Source organism: Corythoichthys intestinalis, chromosome 6 (genome assembly GCF_030265065.1).
Source record: "Corythoichthys intestinalis isolate RoL2023-P3 chromosome 6, ASM3026506v1, whole genome shotgun sequence".
NCBI classification, from domain to species: Eukaryota; Metazoa; Chordata; class Actinopteri; order Syngnathiformes; family Syngnathidae; genus Corythoichthys; species Corythoichthys intestinalis.
The window spans coordinates 57,155,168-57,168,110 of NC_080400.1; the positions used below are offsets into that span (position 1 = coordinate 57,155,168).

The 12,943-nt window shown below is 38.2% G+C and overlaps 1 protein-coding gene across 3 annotated transcripts in view; it reads right to left on the reverse strand.

Annotated features, from left to right (window-relative positions):
- Window positions 1–822: 822 nt before the first annotated feature.
- The window catches only part of LOC130917552 (vascular endothelial zinc finger 1-like), a 30,406-nt gene continuing 18,285 nt past the window's right edge, over window positions 823–12,943 (reverse strand). The window contains exons 5-7 of one of the 3 annotated variants that reach the window (XM_057839095.1): window positions 9,387–9,428; window positions 8,736–8,801; window positions 823–8,545 (exon numbers count right to left, since the gene is read on the reverse strand). In XM_057839095.1, the coding sequence (XP_057695078.1) occupies window positions 8,178–8,545; window positions 8,736–8,801; window positions 9,387–9,428 (476 nt within the window). In that variant the 3' untranslated portion in view covers window positions 823–8,177. The remainder of the gene's footprint in view (window positions 8,546–8,735; window positions 8,802–9,386; window positions 9,429–12,943) is intronic. The other 2 variants (XM_057839096.1, XM_057839097.1) reach the window with 2 other exon arrangements.

Genomic DNA, 12,943 nt, shown 5'->3' on the forward strand with positions numbered 1-12,943 from the left:
CAAATCCTACCTGTATAACAAAGCTTGATATTTAGTAAGACTCGATTTTTTTTTTTTTTTTTAAAGAAAAATATGGTAAGATCTTATTTCATTGAAACGGAGTCTTCCTCAGATTTAAATTTAAATAAAATTTTCCACATTACTACAAATAATCAAATCATGTATCATACCCTGTATGCAGTCATAGATCACAGCAATCAGATTTTCACCTTTTACTAAAGATCACACAGACACACACAAACATTTCCATGTTTAATAGTTAAAGAATGAGGGAGGGGAAAAAACCTTTTGCTCGTCTTTTGGCACGCACTCTCAAACAATCCGTTTCAATCTTCACAGAGGCACTTTTGTACCAAACAGGCCAACTGTGAGCCAGCGAGCTGGTAAACACTTATCGCGTCCGCGATTTTTCTCAACATGGCCAGTTGACAATCATGTTTTACTGTTTTCTTTTATTCAGACAAACCCAAATAAAAGGCACATTAAAACATTGCGCATATGCTTACATATTTATTCTCCATGAACATACATTTTTAAAAAATGTAGGAATGTTTTACCTTTCTGCTAATCAGAAAGCCTAGCCTTCGTATGTACAAAACATTATTTTTCATCTAATACAAAACGATTTTATAAAAAGACTTTTTTTCTTGCATGTCTGTCATAACTATAACTAAGTCCTCGCATCTAAACGTTTGTACAAAGATATACATTCATTTGCCTTCACAACATTTGCCATCATTTCCCCGAAAACACAATTATTTGGCCAAATACATGTTTTCCCAAGAAAACCCCTCCCACTTCATTATTTATTTATTTAAAAAAAAAAAAAAAAAAAAAGTCTTTCTTTCACAATCCTTCCTCAACTGCAGTAAAATCACACTCATGTTCCATCAAATAAAATGCTTAATGCCATAGTTTGGTTGTCGGACATCTGCCGACATCTGAAAAAGGCTTCTGTCACAGTAAATTTGTGGAGAAGTCTCGCAAAGTATTTCAGGCACATTTGTTCACGGCCACTAGAGAAGGACATATGACAGCACATGCTTGAATTTACCCTAATTTTTTTAGTGTTTTGTTTGGACATAATGTCACTATCTAAAAAAAGTTTCTCAACTGAAAACTATAATGGACCAAATCAGTCCACATGCGACATTGTAAATTAAAATAGTAGCTATTAAATGAATAAAAATGTCCAAGATCATAATGCCATCCCACGTTTTGTAGCATTTCCCTTGGAAGACAGTGTTGACATGCATACAATGAAATGAGGACATTTGGGCAGTCAAGACACAAAAAAATGCGGCCTGGTCGACAACATCCACCTAATTGAAATGCCTCTAAGTACCACTCGCCCTCTTGTAGTGTGCATATCCTTGTTTGCCCCAAGTGCTTTAGAAACCTGACACTTAACACAAATCATCAACTTCACACAGGGTTCACATTGTCAGATTTGCTTGGACCAGAAATCACAGAAAGCTTCAGAATTGTTGAGGCTGATATTAAACCAGAAGAAAACTAACTAGCACTGCACTGCACTGAGGCCAGTCAAGAAATAAAAATCAAGCTCATGTTTGTGGATGGACGAAAAGGAAACAAATTGGCAACACAGTCGCAATACATGACGCTGCAAAATTGTACAAACATTTGGAAGGAAAGTTAATGCTGTAAGGCCAATGTGATAGGTTACTATTGCTGTGCTTAAAAAAAAATACTTTCAGGCCTTGATAATGAGCTTTACACTAATCTTTTCATGGCATTGCTTTGCATTAGTTGCTTTAATTCAACATTTTAAAAAATCCCCAAAAGTTTGAAGATTAGCTGACATGTTATAAACGTGACCTTTTTCTTCCTTGAACCTGAACGACACAATAACCCCTTGTTGCGAAATAGACATATTACAGATTGAAGCAGCCCATTATTTTTGATGTACAGGTAGTACCTGGGTTACAACGTAGCTGACTTACATTATTTGGACTTTACGACGTCGGAGTCTCGTCCGCTATTTTGTCTGCTTTTTTTGTTTGTTTTGTTTTGTTTTTTAAATAATGTTGACTTTTGTTTAGTGATGCATGGTTTTGTTTTTGTGCTGGACACATAGAGCAGGAAGTACTTCCACACGCGAGTAAGAGTACATGTACACACAAAGAACAACGTATTTGCACACACGAAGGAGGAACGAGGAAGAGCGCAGCCGAGTGAGAGGGGAAAGATTACGGCTGCAACCCTGCGTGCACATTTGTTGCTTTTGAAGAATCCTCAGAGGCAACACCTTTTGTACTGTTTATTGTGCGTTTTCAATAGCGTACCGCACGAATGCTATTTTTAGACCGTGACGTCGCCATCGTAATGCGGAAGTGGGTTATTATAGACACGCCCTCGCATACAATCCATGTTATTCCTGCTTGTTTTCGCCGATAATCTTTAAAAAAAAAAAACATGTCGGGCAAACACTGCTGCTACGGAACTTGTAGAAACGACTCTAGTCATTACAACATATGAACGATGTTTTCTTTATACATTTCCCGAAACCAAAAACTCTGAGTAAACGTTTCGTCGTTTTTTAGCCCTCGACACTCAAGCCATCTCTTTAACTGAACATTTATATGTTCTTCCATATCTTTACCAGTGAATTTGGCACCAGGGAGATCATTGTCGGACAGAATTGCTAGGTTAAGCTCTGTAAACATCTCGCTCTTACACCATTTCCATGCATTTACTCTTAAGGACAAACGGGAGGTTGACCCGCCAAGCAACAATTGCTAACGTCATGAACATTAATGAGCAAAAATGACGTGTCGCTTGCGGTACTCCATTGATAGATGCTAATCGCTTGTGTGGATTGTTATTGCTGTATCAACAGCTAAACGCAAATTTTGATTGCTGTTATGGAAGATTAAACTTATTTGATTTTTTATTCTAGTTTCATTCTGCAAGTGTTGATGTCATGAGCAGATGAATAGAGTCAGCAAACCACACGGACGTCTGACACAGTCATTTTATAGCTTGGCTCGCTGTTTAGCTAGGATTTAGCTCCAACGCAAGGACAGTACAATGACGTGTAATACTTGTTTTTGGATAATCGAGATTTGGGATGTATTGAGGCACACTTAAAGGGTCAATTTCGGCCTACGCGAAAATGTGGGTTACGTTTCCAGCGAAGGAAGGGAACTCGTTCATAACCTGGGGACTACCTGTACTTGACAGCAAAAAAAAAAGTATTAGCTTTTTAAATCTTTTAAAATGTTGGCATCAAGGAGACAATGGTACTCTTCCTAATAAATAGGACTCGACAGTACATAGATAGTGGCCACATATATAAGGTATGATTCAAATCTAAATTGCCTCTTAATTTGATGGGAACAATAAATCCACCATTTAGAGCACAGCCTCAATTTAAAGGTGCTATGAAATGCTATGACTGACTTCAAAATAATAGCAGACCATCTGTTTTACACAAATCCATCCAAAAACGAAAAGGCTTACTAATGAAAATGGATCCTAATTATTCTTCCTTTCTCAACTGCCTTGATCTCACACACTGAAAAATCTCCAAACAGAAGATGTCAAACCCAGAATGAGTTGCTAGCATGCTAACCATAGGCACTGTCATTACCCGATCGTGACGGGCTATCGGATTGCTACTGCACATGCGCGAACCGACGCCATTTTCTCTTGAGCGATGTCGACTGATGTATGTGCTAGATTAAATGGGGGTTTTTTTGGAGTGGGGGGTGATTTTTTTTCAGCCCATCCAATGATTATGCCATAGATAGAATACAATGCTTTCAAATGTTAAAACAGTTTTAATGTACATGTGTAGGACATAAACTATTCTCACAGATGCAAATGTAGGAGTCTGAAGCATTTGTACATTTTTACAATAACAGTGATTACATATTTCTTATAAAAGACTGACTGAAAAGGATAGTTAAGCTATAGATATCAGAAAAACCTTGTATGTTATCACAAAGTCTAACGTTTCAATAAAGTTTTTGGTGTATTTTTTTAACAGCGTGAATGGTCTCTGAAGGGTTTAATTGAGGTGAGGCTAAAGGAAGACAAGTACAGTATGTAAGGAATAGGGTTTGCCATCGTTTGAATTCTAACGGTTCTGGTTCCAATTCCACGTCTCGATTCCATTTCCAAACGATTCAGATTCTTTTAACAGGCTGGGCCAAAAAAAAATGACATAGTTTATATTAATTTCTTAACTTCTCGATTATTTTTTAATTTATATGAACTTTGCTATGAATTTCTCACAAGGCTATTTTTAACTTGTATATAAATATCAGTCTTTGAACTTGAATATGATCAAGTTTCTTTCCACAGGAGTGCACTTTCACAAAAATATTTTCCAAAAGCTCACAGAGAAAACATTTACACATATTCTTTTGCTTATGTTTTAGAATGTCTTATGCTGCAGGCATTTTTGTATTGCATCATTTTTTTAGGTGGTAATTCTACAATTTAGTTAAGGGCTGACATTTTGCAGATGTGAGGCAGTGTGACAGTTAGGTAGCTAGCGCAGCACTAGAAAGCTCGACATGATCATCAATTCTGGTTGTGACGTCACAAACAAAATTGCTGGGAAAAATGTGGTTGTTCCCCAATGCATTATTTTGTATGGTAAAACTAAGAAATAGTAAAAAGGCAGCCAGATTTGACTGCCTAATTTGTTTTTTTACACATAAAAATTACACTAGTGGAGTAATTCTTATTTTTTCACATGGTCACCATTTCATAGCACCTTTACATTTCACATAGACCTGAAAATATATATATTTTTAAATGTAAGCTATACAGTGAAAATTCAGTTCAAAAGAATAATGCTGGTGATATTGTTACCCACTGTTTCCACAAAATCTTTGGAGAGCACAAAATATACAGTATGAGATTTTTCATTTTTTACAGCTACAACTTGATTTTTGATGTATTAAACCAGGTACTTCCGTGCAATTTACAGTGATAGATGTATTCATCGATCATTTTTTGGCATTGTTGCTGTTGGTCGCACGTATCAATGCTGATATAGTTCTTAATTGGAGCTTGTGGTGCAAAGTCAGACTGGCGCTTCCGTAGGTTAAAGCGACACAATGTATTTTTTTATTTACAAAAAAGTAATACCATTCATTCATTTATTTCAAAATACTAATCTCAGTCATCTGAGTTTTTGCAGAATTTAGATCCTATGCCTCCTAATGTAAACATTCTAACCAACCCAACAACTGTGGTTGTGCACAGTCCATGTGCAACTAAGCAAACCTATTGACCTCTACAGTAAAAAAATAAAATAAAATAAAAATAAAATTTAAAAACCCTTCCCATTTTGACCTTTGATAATACTGTGAAGGGCGAAACCTCAGCAGACTTAGTTGGGGGGACAAAAAAACAAAATTAAAAACCCACCCTCCCTTCTTACTGTACCAATACTGGTCATGTTCTGATATAAATATTTTAAAATTATCCCAAATTGATGACATCACACGAGTGCGTAGTGTATCAAGCAGTGATGTCAAATTGATTACAAACAGTTCTGACCAGCCTCAGAAACAAAGAAACCAAAATATTGCTCAACACCGCCCTCCAAATTTGAAATACCTTGAAATACATAAACTATTAAATATTGATTAGTCCTCTAAAATATCTTAAAACTAAAAATTAAAACAGAATCTTAAATGGAAGCATTATTCACATCTCTGTTAAGATGAATGGTTGTAAGATGTCACATATTTTGACATCGAATGCCCAGAACACAGTAAATTCTTAGTCCAGCTGTTCACTTATTGTTTGTTGTTCAGTAACTTAAAGGGGAAGTTCACAGTTTTTGACATAAGGCTTAATCTTCGAGTTAGCAGGGGTTTAATTTGTCGGTGGAGTTGATTTCAACAAATTCCGTGCAGTTTGCTAGTTATATGTTAGTTTCAGGGCTCCGGTGTGGCTAAGCTAGCGCAAGTCAACGGTGCCTACCAGTGTTGTCTTCGTCAACGATGACTATAATGAAAATATTAAATCGACGAACCATTTTTTCATGACTTTGACCAGAAAACATAAGCACAAGAATGACAGTTTTCTGACGAGATGAGAACAAGGTGAAAATGCGCCATAGTTTCAGTCACATGTTCACAACGTGTGAAATTTCATGTGTAGTTAGCCTGCATATAGCCGTGTCTGGTTGTGTCACTCATGTGACATGCTGCACCCCCCCCCAACTAACCCACTAGTGTCCTCTCCCCATTGCTTGTTTTGAGACACACACTGTAAGATTTTTTCTTATCCATGCAAAAGAAAATATGCAATGTTACTTTAACATTGTGCTGAGTGATCATCACACACTATATCCCACTCATAGCATTAGCATGGCGTCCGCATTAGCATTAGGCAATTGCTAACGTCGAGTGCCCTGTTTAACTCTCAGGCAACTTTTTTTTGTTACGTGCAGTTTGTGGCGTCCCGGTTGGTTTAATTAATTGAAAATGATGTGTTTTCCCTGATGAGGCTGTATTATCATGTGATAGATTTGTAGATTTCTTGTAGATGCTACAACATGCGCTCGTCTGTCGTATGTTCTTTCGAAATAGTCGGTAACTTTATTTTTGGAGTGAAACTTATTAATTTTACAGACGAAAATATTGACTAAATGTCGACTAAAACTAGACAAAATTAGTTTTCGTCAATAAAAACTAGACTAAGACAAACACATTTTGAAACAATTAAACTATAACTAAGACTAATAAGTATCGTCCAAAAGACTAAGAGGTAAATTAAAAGGGCTGCCAAAAACAACACTGGTGCCTGCTTAGCATACCATTAAAAAACAACTTATACTTGCATAAGAATCAATCAATAGTGTTGCTATGTTTTCAGGATAAAGTTATAAAAACATTAATGTCAATAATTGCAGTATGAACAGCAACATTTGTAATCCAACAGCCCTGTAGGGAACAGGCTCTCGAGGCAAGCAGGCAGAGTGATATCACATCACTTTTTCACCACTAATCTTTTTTATGAAAATGAAAGGGATTCGCCAGCAGACTTAGCACGAGTGGCCGAAGCACTCCTCTCTATTGTGGTCGCATTACGAATCTGAAAAAAAAAAAAAAGTCTCGCAGAATGAAATTAATTACGGCAGTTTGGGGTGACCTTGTCTTGGCCGCATGGTTATTTCGAACAATGATCTGCATTTTGAATTTATTTGACTATGTTAGATCTGTTGATATCATTTTTTATTGGCATGCTAAGCAGGCACCATTAACTCACGCTAGCTTAGCCACTCAGGAACCCTGAAACTGACAAACTGCGCAGAATTTGTTGAAATCAACTCCACCGACTAATTAAACCCCCGCTAACTCGAAGATTAAACCTAATGTCAATAATTCTGAAGTTCCACTTTAATAACAGGAACCAAAAAATTACAGGTTAGACCTCAAATAATGGGAGAAAGTGTAACTGCTGACAATGTAATAATTATTGATAAAACCTTCAAAATCAATGATCATACTAGTGAATATCTATTTGACAATAATAGTAGTGTACGATCTGTACTAAAATGTAACATTATATATTTGAATAAAAGGCAATGAAGAAATATGTTAAAATGCATCCCGCAAGCAAGGTTGATTTAATATGTATTTGGGCTCCCGAATCTTTGAAAATATAGAACTCACAAAAGTTGTGTTGCTTGAAAAATCTTTGGCATAAAAAAAAAAAAAAAAGTAATTCAAGAGCAGTGTAACACTTCATTTCCTGTTGCTTCTCCCTTTTATAGATAAAGGTCAGAAAATCGTTCTGCTTTCCTAGTTGGGGAAGAACTTTTTTTTCTTGGCAAATTGATAGGGACGGCTTCAAAAGGTAATATTTGATTTACTGCATTTTGCATCAATGTGATGAATCAATTCGTCTGATATGTCGATTATCTAGCTTACGACGTGCTTTTGTCACGTGTTTTAGCAGAAGTTTTCCAAGCATTTTCCTCTCTTATAAATACAAATAATAATTATCATTTTAGCACTGATTCAAAATTCATGTGAGTCGTCGGGTGATGATGCAGAACATCGGACGGTATGCCAACTTAACATTTTACCCATCCACTGAGAATGCTATTCTACTAAGATTTGACAGGTTTGTCTATTATTAAGAGGTTACATTCTCAACAGTTACTCACCGACTCCAAAAACAAACTACCAAGGAGGTGAGGATGGCAGAACTTGGGATAGAAAAGGCATGCTCTCCATGGGCCTCATTGCAATGTTAAGTGGGCCGGTGATATTCATGGGCATTGGGGTGGTGATGGCCACGGGATGGGCAATATTCATGTGGGCTGTGGTGGGGATGTTGACGGAGGCTAGGTTCACCGGGCCTGTAATCGTGACCGGGTGTTGCAGGTTGACGGGGTTTGTGATGTTGACCGTGCTGGTGGTGATGTTCATCTGAGCGGCAATGGTGACCGGATTGCTTGTGTTGCCACCACGGTTCATGGTAGAGGTAATGGCTGCCGAGTTGGTGACCGGCGTGGTCGTGGCGGAATTGCTGTGTACGTTGTTGGCATCTGCAAATTAGAAAAAGGGGGTAAAAAATGAATAAAAGCCCATTCACCAAGGTATTCAAAACTTTCAAAACAAAGTGCAGTAATTCCAACAGTCCATTCACCGTCATCGTTCTTTACCTTGGTCGCTGAAACGGTAAATACATTATTTGTACATTATGTCAACTGAAGTAATATAGCTGGAGAAACCTACCTTTGTGAGAGTTGTCAATTAGGACTTGGAAGGAGTTATTTAAAATCTCTCCTACCGTCAAATCACCTAAGGGGTAAATTCAAAAAGCAGGATCAATAGACTAAACGGCTAACTGTCCGATTGTTTCAAAGCTGTAATTTTGAACATTAAAACAGTGTCAAAACATCCCCAGATCTATGTGCAGAAGGCTAGATGAACACAACAATGCATGACTGTTAATAGGATTGTCTAATCAGTTTAGGGCAGGGACTTTGCCAGGAAATCTTGCCAAAATAGCATTATGACAGGTAGCTGCTGGAGTATTTGTGTCCCAATTCATTGAGGATACAATCTATGACAAACTGTTCAGTCAAACTAGCAGTTGAATCATCTAATGTTTAAGGCTAACAGCCGGGTAGTGTGCATCTAGCCTGCATGATGGTCCAGTTTTTGATTAATTCAAATAATCTACTGATCCTGCTTCATGAACTTTAACCTAATACGCACACAATTATACATGCTATGAACACAGAAACCTTATTTCCACCAGCTCTCAGAGAAAACACAGGTCTTCAAGGGGAAATGGTGCAACAAGACTAAAAACTGGCCACTTTGTGTTTAGTAAAGTTCTAGGTTTAGAAGTTTCTGCTACCAACTACAGGACTGGATTACCTTTTCGTGGCCCTGAGTGATTCCACTGCCAGTCATTTATGCCTAGTCAAAAATACAGACACAGGAGGGATTACAAAAACATAGGGCAAGACTGCCGTCACGTAGGGGCGTGGTTGACATCGTTAAAGACACTGCTTTGTTTTGGGTGGGGAGGCTATTTATTGGGAGAATGCTGTTAAAATATTTAAAAATATGTTTCAGTGCTGGATTTTGTTCCTGTATATTTACAGTCCTTCCAAAAAATTGCATATTGTGAAAAAGTTCATTATTTTCTGTAATGTACTGATAAACATTATACTTCCATATGTTTTAGATTCATTACACACAACTGAAGTAGTTCAAGCCTTTTATTGTGTTAGTATTGGTGATTTTGGCAAAAAAGTGAAGAAAAAACAAAAATTAAAAAAAAAAAAAAAAAAAAAAACCCGTATCATAAAAAGCTACTCTACAGCAGCTACTAACCTAATCATCTGAATCAACGAATTAACTCAAAACCCCTGCAAAAGATTCCTGAGGCTTTAAAAAACTCCCAGCCTGGTTCATTACTCAAAACCGCAATCATGGGCAAGACTGCAGACCTGACTGCTATCCAGAAGGCCTTCATTGACATCCTCAAGCAAGAGGCTAAGACACAGAAAGATATTTCTGAGCGAATAAGCTGTTCCCAGAGTGCTGTATCACGGCACCTCAGTGGGAAGTCTGGGGGAAGGAAAAAGTATGGCAGGAAACGCTACACAGCCAGATGAGGTGACCACACCCTGAGAAAGATTGCGGAGATGGGCCGATTCCCGACCTTGGGGGACCTGCAGAAACAGTGCACTGAGTCTGGAGTAGAAACATCCAGAGCCACCGTGCACAGGCGTGTGCTGGAAATGGGCTACATGTGCCGCATTCCCCAGGTCAAGCCACTTTTGAACCTGAAACAGCGGCAGAAGCATCTGACCTGGGCTACAGAGAAGCAGCACTGGACTGTTGATCAGTGGTCCAAAGTACTTTTTTCGGATGAAAGCAAATTTTGCAAGTCATTCGGAAATCAAGGTGCCAGAGTTTGGAGGAAGACTGGGGATAAGGAAATGCCAAAATGCCTGAAGTCCAGTGTCAAGTACCCACAGTCAGTGATGGTCTGGGGTGCCATGTCAGCTGCTGGTGTTGTTCTACTGTGTTTTATCAAGGGCAGGGTCAATGCAGCTAGCTACCAGGAGATTTTGGAGCACTTCATGCTTCTATCTGCTGAAAAGCTTTATGTAGACGAAGATTTCATTTTTCAGCACGATCTGGCACCTCACAGTGCCAAAACCACTGGTAAATGGTTTACTGACCATGGCATTACTGTGCTCAATTGGCCTGCCAACTCTCCTGACCTGAACCCCATAGAGAATCTGTGGGATATTGTGAAGAGGAAGTTGAGAGACACCAGACTCAACACTGTGGATGAGCTTAAGGCCGCTATCGAAGCATCCTGGGCCTCCATAACACCTCAGCAGTGCCACAGCATGATTGCCTCCATGCCACGCTGCATTGAAGCAGTCATTTTTGCAAAAGGATTCCCGACCAAGTATTGAGTATATAGCTGATATAATTAATTGCAGGTTGACTTTTTTTGTATTAAAAAAAACTTTTTTGTATTGGTCTGATGAAATATGCTAATTTTTTTAGGGAGGGATTTTTGTTTTTTTTTCTTGACTTTTTTGCCAAAATCATCAATATTAAAACAATAAAAGGCTTAAACTACTTCAGTTGTGTGTAATGAACCTAAAATATATGAAAGTCTAATGTTTATCAGTACATTACAGAAAATAATGAACTTTATCACAATATGCAAATTTTTTGAGAAGGACATGTACTGTTGGCTACATTGCAAAAAATATCTGTTCTGATGCTTGCATTAATTTTTATACTATTTGATATTATATTTTACAAGATAGTCTTAAAGCAGCATTATGTAAGATTTGCACTTCAATAATTAAGTACTCCTAATTCGGGATGTCCCGATCTGATCATGTGGTCAGAAATCAGGCCGATCGCGTCATTTTTCAGAGGATCTGAATCAGATGAAAAGGATCAGATTTTTAACAGAAACAATATATACATGTTTTTCTGCTTCATGCTAGTACAGTCTCTCACTCTCCTTCCTGCTGCTTTTCTTGGTAAGCAGGCAGCTAGAGTTTGCTATTTAAAGTTAACAATTATTGACACGTACAGTATGTAGCGTTGGTCGGGCTAGTGAAGGCTCTGTACCTCTTCGATCAAAGGCACAAATGTGTCAGTCATCATTAAACTTGCATAGTGTTCTATGGCAACTCGTGTAAGTGAGAGCCTGTTCTCAGCAGCGTGAGCATCAAAGCATGAGTGGATTTGAGTGTAGAGCTGAAACAAATACTCAAGTAACTCGAATTTAAAAAATGATCCAAGTAATTTTATTCACCTTGAGGAATCGTTTAATTTTACCAGCTATAAGCATTACGTTTTGCCCGGACTACTTTTAATGCGGGACAATGCAGTTGACGTCACGTCTGTAGAGGAAGAAGCAATAATACCTGATTGCAGCCTACAGCCGCTACAAACTATGCCAACGTTTCTACAAACGACACCCGTATAATGCTACGGTGGAAGCAAGTAGCATCTGATGAGTCTCATTGATATCACATGTACATGGAACTAGATGCGACACAGCAGACTTGCCGTCGTAAGTAAACAGCCGCCATGTTAAAGCAGTAGACTTCTCAGCGTTAATAAATAAGATTAACATTACCGTACCTTGCTAATAGCCCTATGGAGGGCTAGGTTTCTATTGATAATGACCACTGTCGATGCGTGACTAACAAGTCTTACATGAAGGCTTTATTTAATCTGTAAAGACACAGCGCTGTAGAGTGATGAGGGTGTAAAATAAAAACATAATAAAGCTAACAGTCACGTTTACCTCAGTAGTCACTGCTGAATAAAACACCTAGTAGCACTGATACCTGATGTGCTCCCCTATAAAGAGATGGCATCATGTTTCTCCATGTACCGTTTAACATTAATGCTGCCTTCACAGATGTGTAAATTGCCTATGCCATTAACACAGCTCCATACCATAACAGGTACTGTACTGGGTTTTGAAATTTAGGTCCTTAACAGTTCGGATCGTTCTTTTCCTCTTAGGCCCGCAGAACACAAAATTCGCAGGAAAAAAAAAAACTTGAAATGTGGACTCGTCAGACCACATTTCCACTTTGCATCAGTCCATATTAGGCTAGGTTCATACCGCAAGTCTTAATTCACGAATACGATTTTTTTCGTGTTTTTCCGACTTTAGTGAGGCATTAACTTGACAGTCTGAACATGACAAGTTGCATCAAAGTGGACCATTTCAAATCCGATCTGCGTCACTTTCATATGTGGTTTAAATCCGATCTGGGCCACATTTTTCCAGAATGTAGCAGTGGTCTGAACTGTCAAGTCGCCCAAATCGGAATTCATGCAGCAATTACGTCAGAAAAGAGCGAGAGAGACAGGGAGCTACGGTAGCGGTGAGGCTGTGCTTCATTAGCATTAGCTCCTACTTTGAACGC